Source organism: Penicillium maclennaniae, assembly GCF_028827695.1.
Source record: "Penicillium maclennaniae strain IBT 15551 chromosome Unknown utg000003l:1.0-5670915.0:1.0-5674809.0, whole genome shotgun sequence".
Lineage (NCBI taxonomy): Eukaryota > Fungi > Ascomycota > Eurotiomycetes > Eurotiales > Aspergillaceae > Penicillium > Penicillium maclennaniae.
Window position 1 is genome coordinate 3,859,791 of NW_026623215.1, and position 16,087 is coordinate 3,875,877.

The 16,087-nt window shown below is 48.7% G+C and overlaps 5 protein-coding genes across 5 annotated transcripts; 2 read left to right on the forward strand and 3 right to left on the reverse strand.

The window, feature by feature from the left end:
- Positions 1–1,160: 1,160 nt before the first annotated feature.
- Positions 1,161–1,930, reverse strand: N7477_003555 (uncharacterized protein; the record flags this gene model as incomplete). Its single annotated transcript, XM_056965218.1, has 4 exons — positions 1,161–1,292; positions 1,345–1,732; positions 1,787–1,804; positions 1,866–1,930. The coding sequence occupies 4 exons, from the start codon at positions 1,928–1,930 to the stop codon at positions 1,161–1,163; spliced, it is 603 nt and encodes a 200-aa protein (XP_056825171.1).
- A 3,548-nt stretch (positions 1,931–5,478) lies between these two features.
- N7477_003556 (uncharacterized protein) lies at positions 5,479–5,930 on the forward strand (the record flags this gene model as incomplete). Its single annotated transcript, XM_056965219.1, has 2 exons — positions 5,479–5,542; positions 5,596–5,930. 2 exons carry the CDS (start codon positions 5,479–5,481, stop codon positions 5,928–5,930), a joined length of 399 nt encoding a protein of 132 aa, XP_056825172.1.
- Positions 5,931–6,341: 411 nt separating this feature from the next.
- On the reverse strand, positions 6,342–7,512 carry N7477_003557 (uncharacterized protein; the record flags this gene model as incomplete). The annotated part of the gene is made up of 3 exons (XM_056965220.1): positions 6,342–7,098; positions 7,168–7,170; positions 7,226–7,512. 3 exons carry the CDS (start codon positions 7,510–7,512, stop codon positions 6,342–6,344), a joined length of 1,047 nt encoding a protein of 348 aa, XP_056825173.1.
- Positions 7,513–9,585: 2,073 nt separating this feature from the next.
- On the forward strand, positions 9,586–10,395 carry N7477_003558 (uncharacterized protein; the record flags this gene model as incomplete). Its single annotated transcript, XM_056965221.1, has 1 exon — positions 9,586–10,395. One exon carries the CDS (start codon positions 9,586–9,588, stop codon positions 10,393–10,395), a length of 810 nt encoding a protein of 269 aa, XP_056825174.1.
- A 253-nt stretch (positions 10,396–10,648) lies between these two features.
- On the reverse strand, positions 10,649–14,546 carry pld2 (putative phospholipase D (PLD); the record flags this gene model as incomplete). Its single annotated transcript, XM_056965222.1, has 3 exons — positions 10,649–11,335; positions 11,389–14,313; positions 14,367–14,546. The coding sequence occupies 3 exons, from the start codon at positions 14,544–14,546 to the stop codon at positions 10,649–10,651; spliced, it is 3,792 nt and encodes a 1,263-aa protein (XP_056825175.1).
- Between the last annotated feature and the right edge of the window lie 1,541 nt (positions 14,547–16,087).

Here is a 16,087-nt window from a genome sequence, read left to right on the forward strand (position 1 = left end):
TAATTCGGACGTAGTTATTATGGCATGGGTAGATGACGCAATTTATTCTAACCCCTCATATTTGAATAAATTAGAAACTAGGATTGACTTGACTCTAGTCTCCGCAACGGCAAGCAACGATACGAAACCCGGAGCGCTCCCCGATCTCGACAGTATTCTTATGAGAATTAGTAAATTATATTATATATGCTGAGCAACTGTATGTACACCCTCCATTTCCGGAGATCGGGTGCAACAAACCAGCGGGCCCTCAAATGTACGGTCGGCGGTTCATCCAAACCTCGAAGCGAATAATGTTCCATTTTTATGTCACTACAGCTTCAAAATGCATTGAGGGAAAGATGTACAAAGAGTCTTGAAAATTCGCCGCTCTCTCTGCTTGGCTAGCTGAAGCGTCGCACACCGCTTATCTTGAAACTGTTATGGGTAGTTTAGGCGTGGGTCAAGCCAGATCGTTAATCTCCTCTTCCCCCCTCCTTTCTAGATCCTGCCGAGAAAATTACAGGATAGTCTGCCCAACAGAAAGTCTTATTCGCCTAGGCGGAGGCGCAACGGATAGGTTCAGGAGTGACGACACATCAGCATCCCGTGCTTATGCCAGCTTTGTGTTTTGCAGCCCAGCAGTCTGTTCCCAGTCTAGGAAACTGAGACGTTCCAGTAGAATTGGGACTTCTCCCTACGACTTGATCATGAGAAGTGAAAATTGTTCTTGATAATGCGTAATGATAACCTCCGACGCGGGGGTACGGCTTCCATCTGAAGAAACACGAGATTGATCTTCAAATTAAGTGGGCCCGAACAGAATGCTCATCCGACTTGTACTTCAACCTATGGAACTACCCGCTTCACTTTCCCTTTCAGGATTCAACTATCTCGATTGCCCTTTTTGTGAAATTTCTCATCGAGACCTTGAACTTCTCCCGAACCTCTGTACTTCCTCGAGACATCAGTTTCACAATTGCTTCCTCAGCAAATTGCTGACAATTGTTTGTCTTATAGTCGTATAAGTTCTTCTCCTTTGATTTCATAACCTGGGCAGCTTCGACGGGTCAGTATCACCAAGCGAGAATGGTCAACTTGTGAGCACTTGCCTGCTTCCTTGAATCCTGAGACGCTTTGTGTGGATCGGGTAACCGTCTTGGCTCTATCGAATTGCATTTTCATATCGCCAACAACTTCTCGGAGAGAGACAGATCCATCGTCGCGATTTTTGTGCAAGTCAAGGAACACTCCTCCATATTCAATCGCCCAATGTCGGTAAGGAGTGCTTGGGCAGTTGAGTATTTTGCAAGCTATGGAAATTGCTTTTCCGTAGGTTCGAAGCCTCTTCGTCCATATACGTACCTTGATCTCGTGTCTGACAGCGAGAGGAGCGGCAGTTGTGGAACCGCCAACGTCTTTCGTCAAAGTTCCTGTATCGTCCGTGACTTCATCTGGATTGTCCTCCTTGAAACGTTCTTGATCCAGTTTCACTGCATCTAGCTCTCCAATATTAGCTAATGTCTCCTTTATCGTAGCAGTGTCATGCGTAGTCATATGCTCCGCAACAGCAGTGTTGTTCACGCCTGCGACGAGCGCTCCGATCAAAGTGGCATGGTCACCGCGGAGAAGTTTATTAGCAATATCTTTGTCGAAGTTCTTGTCTTTGATGTCAGAGGCGATTGCAAGAATGCCTTGCGCTATGACTTTCGTCTCCTCTGCGGATATGGATCTGTCTTCATAAACTCGATTGCTCCATGAGCATCAGCATTGCAGCAGGGCGAGCATTGGACAATTTGGTTCATACTTGAGAGACGATACAGAACTGGAATATATGTCGGTCAGGTCATTTCTTGACGAGCCTTCTCTTTCCGTCTTGACCTTACGGGATTTCAGCCTCCTCGATTGCCGGCTGTTCACGTAGCATCAACTCAGCGTCTATTGGGCCCATTTTTCCGGCGACGCTCTTCCGTACTGTACTTCTCGGGCCAACTCGTACGGTTTGTGCGTGTGGCTCCCGCCCTTCGTTCTGGCGGGGTATGCGCCGAGCGTTGTGCCTGCGTGGCCTATGTCCCATGCTTTCGTCAAGTTCGGGGCTCGATATGTCCAAGAGAAGAGATTGAAGATGGTCAAGAGATAGAAAAGTAACTTTGAGATAGAGATTCCTGGGCACGAGCTTGTAAGAAGACATACAAGTTTCCGAAGATTGTCTGGCGGGGTAGATGGTGAAATGTAAGCGCTAGGCTAATTACGTTGAAATACAAATGCAGGATACAGTAATGTAAGAGCTCTCGAGTCACGTATAGAAAAACTGAGTAGACCACTGGGCAGAGAGCTTGAAGGTCTGGTCACAACTGGCACCTCACGTACCCTACCACCTTCGCTCTACCGCTCCTGCTCCCTAGTGCTGGATGATACGACCGAGCGGAGGTTATATATATCTCAAAAACTGGTGGGATGGAAGTTTCTCCTTCGATGCCTTTATGGCGAGTAATGCACATGTTTTATCGCATTGGTAGAGTAGGCTGATGTTGTGCAACCGTATAGTCCCGCCACTAGCAGTCCGCCACGCATTGGTGCCCGCAACTGTCCAGCGGCCGCCAAACACTCACATTCCCGGATGATTTAGCATCTAATAGAGCTGAATAAATTTAGCCAGCATCCAATCAGGGCCCTAAAGACTTGACTGCTTTCTGCCTCGTCTCGATACGAAATCCGAAGTGCTAAATATTGTAGGTCGTGTCTACAAACATAGCCCATGTAGCTTCAAGAAAGATAATTCGGCCTCTCTGTTCGTAAAAAGAAAATGAATTAATTTGGTCAAAGATATGTAGCAAGGTCGTGGACATTCTTTTTATCTCTAATTGAGTCGATCTGAGGAATTTGAATCCGAGATAAATTAATTTAGAGAATGTATCCCATGGTTATGTCTGCGTTTTAGATTCGCTTTCCTATGAACTTGCCACGGACCCAGCAGAGAACCGAGAGAAGTGACTGTCCAGTGAATTTAAATCTTTCATTGTACCAGTCCATGCCACGTGTTGATCAGGTCGACAAAGAATCAGACACCCGCTGTGTTGATTTATCCCATAACATTTGTAAGCTCCGCCTGTGTCCCCACCGGAGGCACTGTCGTCCGCAAATATATTCGGTACCTGACAAGACGCACTGTCTGGTGTACGGAAAAGGCATGGGAGATCCACGCACTTGACCGAGCACCTTCGGGCTGAATGAATGAGCATCAACTCAAGAGCGGGTAGTCCTTTTCCAAAGTGAGCTGTTTTGTATAAAAGGTTTGATTGTCCCGCAAAAGTGTGAATGAACTGAGAAAGTTCGTCCATCTTGTTCGGTGTAGAAATATCTCCTGGGAAGACCAAAAGTTTCCAGGAACCGTCGCTAGTCAACAAATCTCCGAGGTGTACACAGGATTCGTCTCGTTGACTCATCACAGGAAACGAGGGAAGACGCATACCTAGCCGGACATGCTCTGCACAGGGATTGTTGCCGCCATTATCATCCCTTTGAATCAAGACGTTGGGATGGTATGTAATGTCGACACCGGTCATGAAACCAGCGAACTCACTGCGGACCTGTTCCACCAAATTTTGATTCTTGCTTCCTGCAACATACGCTTGAACCAGCTGTTGGTCCAGCTTCATGAGCTTCTCCGCCACTGGTCGTCGTTCTGATTCGTATGTATCGAGTATACAGGGGTGCGCGAATCCAGTAATTACAGAGCCCAACTTCCATGTCAGGTTGTATGTGTCTTGGATGGATACATTCATGCCCTGCCCTCCTTTGGGAGAATGTGTATGCGCTGCATCCCCAGCAAGAAATACTCTGCACTTTATCAGCACAAAGCTCACAACCAGTGTATCTCTCTTACCGCTCATGAGGCCGAAAACTTTTGACGAGACGTTGGCCTATCTTTTTCTGGTCAGCCACCAGAGGTGTAAGGATAGTGTAGCTTGACTTGCCGGATATATTGACCACCAGTCGCAATAGTTGCTGCTCAATTTGTATGGCTTCATGATCTTCTCCGCTATTTTGAAGAGGTCCTCGAGTGAGTATTTTGAGGATTTTCTAATCGTTTCCGTGTCTGCCCTATCGTGGAGCTCAATATAAAGGCGCACTAGTTTCCTTTCTCTCGGGACGGTCATGATGCTGCCATATCTGCCTGATCGGATCATACACGACTTGCGGATATTTGCTGTAACATTGGGTAAAATAAGGCTCCTCAAGGCGACAGATTGCTAGCTTACGAAAATCCGTGATCGGTTCAAAGTCGATGACCCCCCAAGTGGAACCACTTGATGTTGCCTCGCTTGGGACACCCAGTTGCTCTCGTGTCCAGCTATGGGCTCCGTCGCAGCCCACGAGATAGCGTGCACATATAGTCTCATCATGTATCGGTGAGTCTTCTGCGTGGCCTGAGCTGGTATCAAATCCGGCCACAACATGACATCAAAGGCGAGCATCAGGGCTCCCGTAACAGGTAGTAAGACTCACTGTGCTTTGTACAAGTGCCCGCCTTCACAGCAATTGGAAAATCTGGGACCTGCCCATTAACTGAAGGAAGTATCTCCAGTGCTATGGCCGCCTTGCTTCTCTCGATTTCAACCCGCCTGCCGCGACGCAGATGATCGATAAAGACTTGCTCAATCAGTCCTTGGCCGAGTAGAATCTGACCGTATCTAGAAAGATCTTTGCTTTGCATTTTTTTGGTATCCTGGAGCTCAATGTTCCCAGTGTGTTCGTTTACTCCCTTTTTGAGAGGTCAGCGCCGCTGAATACAATGCTTTGACTTGTGCTCCATACCCAGTAGCAAACGTCAGCAGCAGTCACGCCTTGTTGCAGAATTGGATCAACAAGACCAAAACTCTGAAGAATTTCAAGCGTACGACTTTGCAATCCATCTGCATGCCCTGCCTGGGTACGCTCTGGGTTTCTGTCGATAATTCTTGTTGACATATTATACTGTGATGCCCAGCAGGCAGCCATAAGACCAGCTGGTCCGGCGCCGACAATTAAGAGATCAGTATACGATAATTGCGGGGCCATGTCTATGGTAACATCTTCAGGATCTCGAGATAAGCAATGCTAAATCATGCAGTAAGGGTATCTGGGTCATATAATGGTATCACGAGTAGCGGGAATCCCAGCGCCTCGCCTTTCTTGTCGGCCATCAACTACTCCGGTATTTAATAACGTCATGATGATCTATCCTATCTACAAATCTTGAATTCGTCGCAAGAACTTCAGCCTTGATTTTATGAGTTGGGGACTGAGTTTGGAGTCTTCACCAAAACTTGACATCATAGTGAGCGACCATTCCGATCCTGAAACAAGCCGGGTCAGCGGTCGACAAGTACGTGGCAGTTAAAAGAACCCCACCGCGCACGGAAGCATTTAAGTAGTCCCAACTACATTTTAGAGCTAAGACTCTCTTTCTAACTCATACGACTTTTTCAAACTATTTTGATCCCGGCGATCAACACAATGATGAGCAAAGCGTTTTCATCTCTTCGCGCTGTGCAGCGCATGCAACTTCCAAATGCACCAAGTAAGTTACTTTGGTCATTAATCAATAAAAATCCCTGGTACTAACTTACATAGGAGTGGCTACCATGACGAGGGCTTATGGCAGTTCCGCTACGCCTGGGCAGTCATCTAACGTGAAGAACCCGATTTCCAGCTCACCTGAATCAAAAGACGTAAATGTGGGCCGTGGGTTGGAAGATCGGAGTTCCGACACAGCGGATACACGGTCCACACAGTCCCCAATTTCTGGGCGCAATCGATTGGAGAAAGGCAGCGAAGCCCACGAGGGGGAGGAACAAACATCGACAGATGCACAGATCAAGAACGACCCCAATATGTCCGCGGAAGCCAAACGAGAGAATGTTGAGAAGGCCGGTCAGAAGCCTTTGGGACCTGAGGACCATCAATAAATCATTTGGTCTTTTATCATGAGTCGTATTACTCATCTGATGTTGGTCTGAAGCCTTTCAATGTTGTGTATTATACTATGCGGAATACAAACCGGGTCACTTCAACACTTAAGACCTCAAAAATGTATCAAATATCAGGATGCTGTCCAATGAACCATAATTTATACGGTTTAGTTTGCAGTGCGTCGTTTCGGTCTTGTATCTTTCCAGTCCTCGTACGCATCAAGCCGACCTCGCATCTAGCGAACTGTTGCAAGGTAACGATTTTGAACAGCGCAAGTGTTCATTCAATCAAATTACAAAAATTGTTCATGCGAAAAGCATTCAAAATACAGACCTCAATCATAACGGGAGATCGTCTCAAATCCCGTCAATTTTCCTGCAATTGTAATCCTCAAAGGCATCAGTTATTCAAACATGCCCCAAACCTACATCCTCTCTGTCCGTATCTTCTTCAGTTGGACACAGATAGCACACAGAATACTGCTCTGCAGAAGACCACTTGTTGACGACTTGGAGCCCCGCGTCTCGGCACAACGCGGCAAGATCATCCCCATCGTATTTGTGGCTCCAAGTAGCGCGCAAGGTCTGATTCGCGACGATGGGAATACCATTCAGCTCGACTGTCGTGAGTGCGATATAGTTCTGTTCATGACGGCCTTTGTGCTCGTCCCAATAGCCAGCAACATCCCATTTGCTAAGGTCGAAGGCATTGGACCCGAGAAGCTCATTTGCTCTCTCTAGCCCATGTTTGATGAATTTTCGATTCAGGCCTTGAGGGTCATTGTAAGCTTCGTATACCTTCCTAGCGTCTTTACAACCATCCAAGCCAACAAGAAATGAAGGTTGTGTATGCTTGCCAGATGAGTGCGGCTGAAGGAAGCTTGATAGGAACTCCGCGCACCCACGTCTCGAAAAGCTACCAAGAGTGGAACCCAGGCTCAAGATTGTTTTCTGGCGTTCAAGAATGGCCGGCTGTTGTAGCCATCTGCGGCCATCGTCATACGTTCCCAAAAGACCGAAACATCGAACATGTTTGAATGACACAGTTGGTAACTGTCGCAGCGTACGCCGGAGCTCGGGAAGCGACACGTCGAGAGCAAAATAGCCGACTTCATATCCCAATTCATCAAGAGCTTGGAGAATGATGTTTGTCTTGCGAAGATTGCTGGAGTATGGTATCAGAATCAAATCTCACATGTGCCCCATGAATCTGGTGCAGAAAAGAACCACCTACCCGCTGCCAAGTTCAACAAGAAGCCCCCCCGGATCCAATTTGTTTCGCAATCTGATACCCGTTTTCGTTCAGAATGTGAATTTCTGCATTGGTCAAATAATAATTAGTCGAGCGTGTGATGTCCTCAAAGCGGCGCAGGCCTTCTTCGTCCCACAGAAGAAGGTCGGGCATGGCGGTTTTCATTGAGCACGCGGACTGTATGCTCTCCTTTAACTCCTGACACAAGCCAGAGTCCTCTTTATCTTGACGTATATCAAAAATGAAGTCCACGGCGCCATCCAAAGTCGCATTGAGTGGGCGATCATGTACCAGAGATACTTTAGGGTGCTCGGCGATTTCAAGCATGTTGACAGACACAAATAAGTTGCAAGACAAGTTTGAGGGTGATTCTAGCTGTGCGTCATAGGAGAACACTATTTAGGAGACAGCTTATACTCACTACTTCGTCTGTTCCTATCTGGCCTACTCGGTATCTTTAAGTTGCTTTCTTGCGCTGAATGACGAAACATCACTGAAATGATGATTTCGTATGATGCAAGAAGGTTCAACCATATTCATTAAACAACATACGCGGTTTTGATTCTTGTAGCATCGGTGGCGAATGCAAGTTTCAATTGCGGTTCCTGATTATGTGTGGGATCCCCTGTATTGCCGTGCGCTGGCCCGCATCCTGCTTATGCAGGCCTTACGTTCTACGCAGACTGTGATGGCACACCTTGATCTGCTTCCGCTGTTGGCTTCAATGCCAAAATTGACTTATCGAAGGCCCTGATTCAAAGCTCTCGAAGGGAAATGAACAGGGTAAAGACATTGAGAGTCGCTCGTCATTGGTGGAACTGCCTAAATAGCTCCATTTCAGGTTTCAATCACCGCAATTGAAAGACAAGATCCCGCGGAGTTTTCTGTACCCTTACAACTGTAGTGTTCGCCATTATGCCTGCACCATGGAGAATGCGCTAATTTCGCGACCATATTCAAGTAGCGGCACGACTGGTTGTGGGTCTGTGATCGCCGAGGTTCAGGCTTTATGCAGCGGGAAGAAAACCGATAGTGAGGTGGTGACTTCACTTCCTCTCATTTATCTTGGACTGCACTTGTTAAACTCAATGATATATGTCGACAACAGCCATTTTCTAGCCAAGCCGAAAAGACTTGAGTTTGTAAATATGGACTCTCTCCATCAAGATTGTGAATGCTTTCATCCGCCACAATTGGCGGAAAGTGTTCTAGATCACCGATGTCAGAGAAAGGGAACTGGTCCCTTCGTCCGTCTTGGCATTTAACAGGGTCTGGTCTCGGACGGTCTTCACCCAATACTCCTTTCCCGATGACTCACAAATCCTGCGCTCGTGGCTATCCTCGAATCTTGCCGTTTCAACCCTTTCTATTGACGGAGGGAAAACCCGGCCATATGCCACAAAGACGCTGTCTGCATCTCATGAAACTATGGACAACTCAAGCATGAAAATGGTCATCCAGTTGGATTAATACTCATTATTCTGGTGGCTATCGTTGAAATCACAATGTCTTTCCTCATACAAAAGGGGCAGAAGAAGCCCGAACGATGGAAAAGTGCAAAATACAAGCATAAGTGCAAGGGAACAGAAGCGTCATGGCTTCTGTCGATGGAGATTCCGGTAGCCAGATCAAACTTCAAGATGTACAAATCTCTTCGCCAGGTCGGTCTATAGCAGTCGCAGGCCCTCCCAAGCCGAAATCCCTCCATCCTTCATCCATCCTCGGACTGGCAATAGCCGCCAGAGGGGAAGTCGGATATTTCATTACTTCACTTGCGCAAAGGGCATTTTCGCACATGGCTCCTCAGGTGAGATATCTGAGATTCTTCCAGTCGTGTTTTGGGCGATCTCCGTTTGTACCCTCGTTGGGCCGATTTGCCTTGGTACCCTTGTCAAACGGGTGAAGAAGCTTCAGATGATGAGGACGACCAACAACTCAAATCCATTCAGGGTGTGGGGAATCTCTTAGCATTGCTTATCTGATAAGCACAGACTGAATCAAAGATCCCAGGCATAACTATGATGGCCAATTCAGGCGCATCGGAAATCGCTTGTGCCTCATTACGAACGCATTTTGTACTTCCAAATCCTCATCAAAAAAAATTAAATAGCGCGCGGTATTGAACTTGATAATTGAGTGAAATATCCTGAAAAAAAAATAAACTCCTTTAGCTAAGCTCCCTGGCGGAGATCCCAATAGCTGTGCTTTGACTTTAATGCTCAGGTTGTGGCGTTGCAGTTTGGGGGCCAAATTTTCCACTGGTAGGAACCTCAGCTCCCGTAATCACGACATTTTCAAGACTTGTTCCCATTACATATACTAGCTGAGCGACAGCGAAGCTATAAGTCAAAATAGCAGACTTTCATCATCAGACAAACATATTCTATCGCTGCTTCCAACATGGCCACCCTCGTTCAAACATTCGAGTCCCCCTCAAACCCAAATCGAAGCATCACCTACGCCCATCTGAACTCAGGAGCTCAACACACGCTTTTATTCTGTTACGGAGCAGCCAGCAACTCTTTAACAACAACTCTATATGAGACCTTTCTGGAGTCCCATGCAGACCTCTCATTACTATGTGTTGACCGATGGACCCAAGGCAAGGATGCCGCCCGCACCGGGCCAGCCCTGCTATCCGAGCTTACGTCCATCACCCTAGAGCTCCTGGACTCGCTGAAAATTGACCATTTCAGTATTGCATCCCACTCAGCGGGCGTCTACCAACAACTCCACCTCGCGCAAAGTGCATCAGAGCGCGTGGAGCACGTCTTCCCCATATCATCGCACATTCCAGGACCCTACACCGACTCCAAAATCATGAATGCCATGTGCTCGATGCCAGATTTTCTATTCAAGCCCATCACAAATCTAGACTCTACCATGTCCAACACGTTTATTGGAAAGACGTTTGTCAACATGATGGCGAAGAAGCGGGGCAAAGATAATGATAGACTCTATGTTTCTTCTTCGGAAAATATGAGGCTTGTTCATGAGCGAATTATAGCTGAGCGTGCGATTAACCCGGTGCGCGCTGAAGCGTCGGATGTTGATTATCGCTTTGTGTATGGGCGCATCGAGGGGATTAATGCTGATTACCTGGCAGGACTTTATCGGGACTGTCCTGTTCGCATCACCTGGTATACGTCGGATGGAGATGTTTTTTTTCGGACCAAAGTGTGTAGAACGGATCTCCAAGGATATGACTAGGGTGCAGGTAGAAATTGTGAATGTTTCTGGGGCGACTCACGCGGATATTTACACAAGAAAAGACGTTTGGGAGGGGATGTATGCTAGGATGACAAAGGAGCGCGATGCGTGATGACGAGAAGAGCGATGGAACTGTCTACTGGGAAGTGAGGAAAACATAAGAGCTGCTTGATTTCAAACTGGATACTGAATACACGATCATCAATTGATAGGACGCAAAAGATCAGTCGTATCGTCATCGTGCCTTACCCATTTAGGTGTAGATAGGCTCAGTCAGGTCATTCAGTGTCAACCCCTCCTTAGCAATATCCTCCTCAATCAAGAACATCAGCGGCATCTCGACCAGTGTACCCTTAATCTGGCTCAGCAGTTCCTTGACTTGCTTCGCGCCTTCGGCACCAGGAGCGAAATCATCGCGGACCACATGGCCCCACTGGAAGCGAGCAGGTCGACGCAGCCCATCCTTGCCTTCAGCCTCCTTATCTGCCCCGTGGAAGTAATACTCGAAAAACTCCTTGTAAGTGGCCCAATTACGCACACAGTCGTCAGGGACGGCATGGAACACCTTGCGGAAGACCTCGGTGTTGGTGTGTGCGCGCGAGTTCCACAGGCTCTGCATGGTGTCTGAGAGAGGGTCGGAGACAATCTTGCTCTCAGGGCAGTCGAAGTCAAACTGGTTGGGGACTCCGACAGGCTCAGAGTTCGCGTTGGGATGCTGGTAGTCCTGTGGGGGCAGAAGGCCCAAGTGCTTTCGGAACAACTCGCGACGGAGGGAGCTGGCGAAGCGACTGGCGGTCCACGGCTGACCGTTCATGGTTGATTGCACTGGCGTGAAGTCTTCGATAACGACTGCAATCTCGGAGTCGTGGTCGCCGAGTTGTGAGCGGTCGTTCAAGTTTGCAGAACCGCAAATGACAATGCGGTCGTCGGCGATCATAACCTAGGCTTGTTAGAAAAGAAGAAGACTCATGGTACTTTGTAAGCAATACAAACCTTCGAGTGTACATAGAGTTCTTCGCTCACGAAAGCGTCAATCTCAGCATCAGGGTGCCCATCCCACGGCACAGTGCGAATATCTTCCCCACCCAACATGTAACATGAGCTGACAGTGTCCCAACGGCCCGCGGACTTACCACCTTGGGCGCCTTGGACATTGTGGGCAGCCTGCTGATATTGCTGGAATGGAGCAGATGTATCAAAAGCGCTGCGAGAAGTGCTTTGAGGATAGCCACCGGCGCCAACTGTGTTATAGTCATACTGCTTGCGAGCATCCTCATAGTTGACTCCGCTCTGTTGCTCAATTGCAGCCATGAGGCCGGCGTTGTTGATCCGATCATAGTTGCGGAGGTTGTAGAAACGAATATAGTCCATCGGATTGAAGCCCTCCTTGGCAATCAGCTCCATAATACTGTTTCCGCCACGGTTGATCGAGTTGTATTGGAACTCCATGATCGCACGAGTGCCCAGCATCTCGTCATCCCTCAAATCTCCAGCGAAGCAAGGAACAGAGGGAATGACCACAATGATCTTGTACTTTTGACCTGCACGGGCGGCCCGCAAAATGCGCTCCACAATAGCGGCACCGATCTTGTTCTTCACAGGGTGCTGGGATTCACCGGTGGAAGTGATGAAGAACTGGTTCTCAATGTACACAAAGTGCTGGCTGTTCTTAATCACAGCACAGTATGCATCAGCAATAGAGTGCTCCAGAGGGCTTCCGTTGCTCCATTTGGCACAGCTGCGCACGATCTGGCATGACATATTGCCGCGGCTCTGGGATGTGGGGCGTCCGTATGCTGTCAATTTATCCTGATATTGATGTATTTGACCGGCCAACTGACCGCGGATTTGATTTCCGTACTGCGAGAACTCCTCACGGAATCGGCGAGGAGCAAATCCACGCTCGCCTTCATACTGATGATCGTCCATTCCGCGAGTGCTGGAGTGAGACGTTTCCTGGCCTGGCGGAGGTGGGTAATAAGGCGCTTGACCTTGAGACTGGCCCTGATGCGCAGAGTCGGTCGAATGGGTTGGTGGTGGCGCATAATAAGGCGTCTGGCCCTGTGTCTGCGATTGGTAAGTACTTGCAGGCGACTGGCTCGAGGGAGGTCCAGATGGAGGCGGCGGGAAAGAGTTGCCGGTGTAAGTATACTGCTGGTGCTGCGAGCTTTGGTCTGCCGATGATTGACTGACAGGCGGCGTGTAGGTCTGACTACTGCCTGCTTGGTAGGGCTGGTATGACGCAGCAGGCTGCTGCTGCTGCTGGTACTGCTGCGGGTGCGGACTAGTAGAGGCCTGGCTAGGAGGCGGTGCGTAGCTTTGCGTACCCTCTGATGGATAGGCTTGATAAGATAGATTGGATTGTGTTTGCTGTTGCTGTGGGCTGGCAGAGCCCTGCGCCGGAGGAGGAGGAGGATATTGTGAAACGCCTCCGTGATGATAAGTTTGCGACTGGGGTTGCGGGCTCACAGATGTTTGGCTTGGAGTCAGTGTGTGGGCGGAGGCGCTACCAAGCGGCTCCGGGTGATATTGCGAGGTCGGTGTCTGCTGTTGTGAGGTCGCAGAGCCGTGACTTGGAGGTGGTGGATATGTGGAAGTATTGCCTTGCTGCTGCGGTTTTTGCCAGGCAGGAGTCTGCTGTTGCTGGGGGCTTGCAGTTCCAGAGGGATATGGGCTAGGCTGCTGCTGCTGCTGCTGCTGTTGGTTTCCCTGCTGATTACCCTGCTGCTGGCTGCCAAACGAATTCGGTCTTCCGTAGAGTGCGAGCCTGGCGTACCTCGACTCATTGCGGACCTTGTACTTAGAATCGTAGATGAAGTTCCATCGCTCAACAAAGTGTCGCCGCAGATCCTCTACTACAGCCCCGTGCAGACTGACTGAGATATCAGACCAACCCATTCTGGAACTAGTCTTCCTGTCCAGCTGGTTCTGTTCCCAGTGGGAAACGTCATGGAAATCGAGGACCCGCGAGTTGTTATAGTCCTGACCGGGGAAGACAGTTTCATTGATATCCTCGGGGTGGGCATCAGCAATGGAGTGCTGGTGGGTGTCCCAGCGACCAAAGCAAAGATCCAAACCACCCATGAAAGCAATTTGACCATCAATGAGGCACAATTTTTCGTGATGGGCCCAGTACAAGATCACATCCTCGTTCATTCCATAGAGCCCTTTCAAGGCATCTTTGGACATCTTGGTAAGGCTAGCGGAGTCGAGTGACATGTGCTGAAGAGATGTGGTGATATCCGAAGCCAGCTCTTGGCGATCAGGCAAGTGGTCGGGGTGGCGGAAGACCGCAATATTGGGGTGGAGATTCTCAAGTGCATGTTTGGTATGGGGGAAGAGAGAGTCAAGGCTTGCGTAACTTCCTTGTAGACGATGATATTGACACGCACGCCACGCTGGGCTGCCGCCTGCAGCATTCGATCGAGTCGGTACTGCTCGTTCTTGGTTGGGGGTCTTCTTAGATAGAGCTCCGGTGAGAGCCACCCTGCGGAAAGTAAGGATCAGATAAACATTTTGCGGTTCGGTACGAAGGAGTACAAACTTACAGTCCAGAATCCAGATAGATTCGCGCGCATTCTCCAGAGCTCTGGAGACGGCCCAGAAATAGCTGCAGCCATCCACGTACCACTTTACATCATTGTGTTCACGGGAAGGAGCAAAGCTACCGAAGCGGTGCTCGGTGGTGGGCTTGGTGGCACCATACTGGGCGTAAGCCTGCGGGTCAATGGCGGTACCAACCTTCTGAGCGAACTCGTTACCGAATTCGGCAACAGTACCTTGGATCTTATCGAGCAAACCGCCTAGCTTATCCTTCTTCGGTGGATGTTCTTGGTACTGAGGTTGTTGTTGATAAGGCTGGTGCTGTTGCGTGGTCGCACCGGGGTTTTGGCTACTGTATCCATAAGGGTTCTGGTTCTGTTTTTGTTAGTTTGAGCGGGGGAAGGGTCTTTAAAGAGCGGAAGTCGTACCCCTTGTCCCTGATAGCCGGGCTGGGTCGGAGCTTGGTCGGAGGGCCGCGAGGAGCCATGAGTCTTGTAGGTGTCGCGAAGCTTGTTGAATGTATCGCCGAATCCTCTGCTTCCGTCACCAGAGCCACGTTCAGGCTCATAATAACGGCCATAGGCCAGGTCGTCTTCTTGTCGAGACATTGTATGAGGAACAAATGGGTGAAGAGGGAGGAAGCTGGCCACCCGATGGATGCCTAGGTGAGAGTGGGGAGATGTTTTAATAGCTCCGATGCCCGCTACCCAGCCACGATGGAGACGTACGTGGCTGTGTTTCTGACATGCTCTATTTAGCCTAGCTCTGCACGTTATGGAGCATATTCTAAATTTGTCTTTTAATGCGCAACTGAAGTCTCAAGTCAGTATGCATAAATTCGGGGAATTGTTTGCAAAAGCCGTGAGTATCCGTAGATCGGCGCTCCACGTCTGCGCGTGTGCATCCGCTGACAGGCGATAGATCATTCAAATGAGTTTGCTAGTCATAAGGCTATTTCGAAATTATCAGGTAGAGAAGAGAAATCTGTAAAGCTACCTTAAAATCTCACCATAATCCTCGGCCAATCTAGATAAATCTTGGCTTTAGATTACTAATGACGCAAGTAAACAGTCCACATTATCGATAGCGGGGAAACGGGCCATGTATTGCACAACCCACATCTGCGACATGGCACCTCATCACCTTCCATGCTGCGTCATGTCATTGTCACTGGGACACCACACTGCAAGCTGGCATTGTAAAACAATCCAAACTGGTTGTGTAAAATGCTTTCTCTCATCAGAGAATTTTTTTTCCCAGCCTACCTTGTGGCACACTGATCTTCATATGGGAAATATTTTTGCGATTGTTCAAAAATAGTTTCGCGCATTGATTTCCAGTCAACGTCTGTGCTTCCTGCATTTCTCCAGGCCCAGTGGCCGATATTTCTACGGCCTCCGCAGAATTACGATTACGTGATGGGAATATTCCAACCACAGCTGCCGAAAGATTTTGACAAGCTTGATGAAGAGAACAGGATCTTCGCTTTGCATGAATGGTCCCTGGTAAGGCTTACGAAGTGTCAACATATCTTGAAGACAGGGCAGCGTATGATGCTATGAAGGTACCTCGTGTCTTCCGAGAACTGTTCATCCGATGCGGGGAAGTTACTGAAGTTAGCATTGTTCCACTTCGTGCATGCTTGATAGAAATATGTCAAAATTGGGCAAACCTTGGTTTCTCTGGGAGTGCCCTTATACATTTAGCGAAGCAGAACTGAACGAGCATGAACGACAGTTCGCTGAATATCAGGCTTGGTAGAAGGTTCGAATGCTTGCTGAAGAGTGCCTTAATACTGATGCAGAAGGTTGGATTGCACCGTAATTGGATATCAACGAGAAGAGAAGGCAGAACAAGGAGCTTATGGCCCTGTATATTGAAAAGGTGACCGGAGAGAGATCTGCGAAGGAGGCGAAGGCGATGTGGTCTTTTCCTACTGAGACTTGAAATGGTATCGCACTCCAACTTGTGCTCATAAGGCATGGTCTCCACAAGAAAGCGGATTCACGTATCCTTCAAAGTTCCCGCGCTTGAGGCTGGTTTTGCAGTGCAAGTCATTCATGGACTTTACGTTGCTGGGTTTGACCAACAAGTGCCACTGATCGTCACGATACCATGGGCCTCTCCAATGCAAAACAGGGTGAAAACT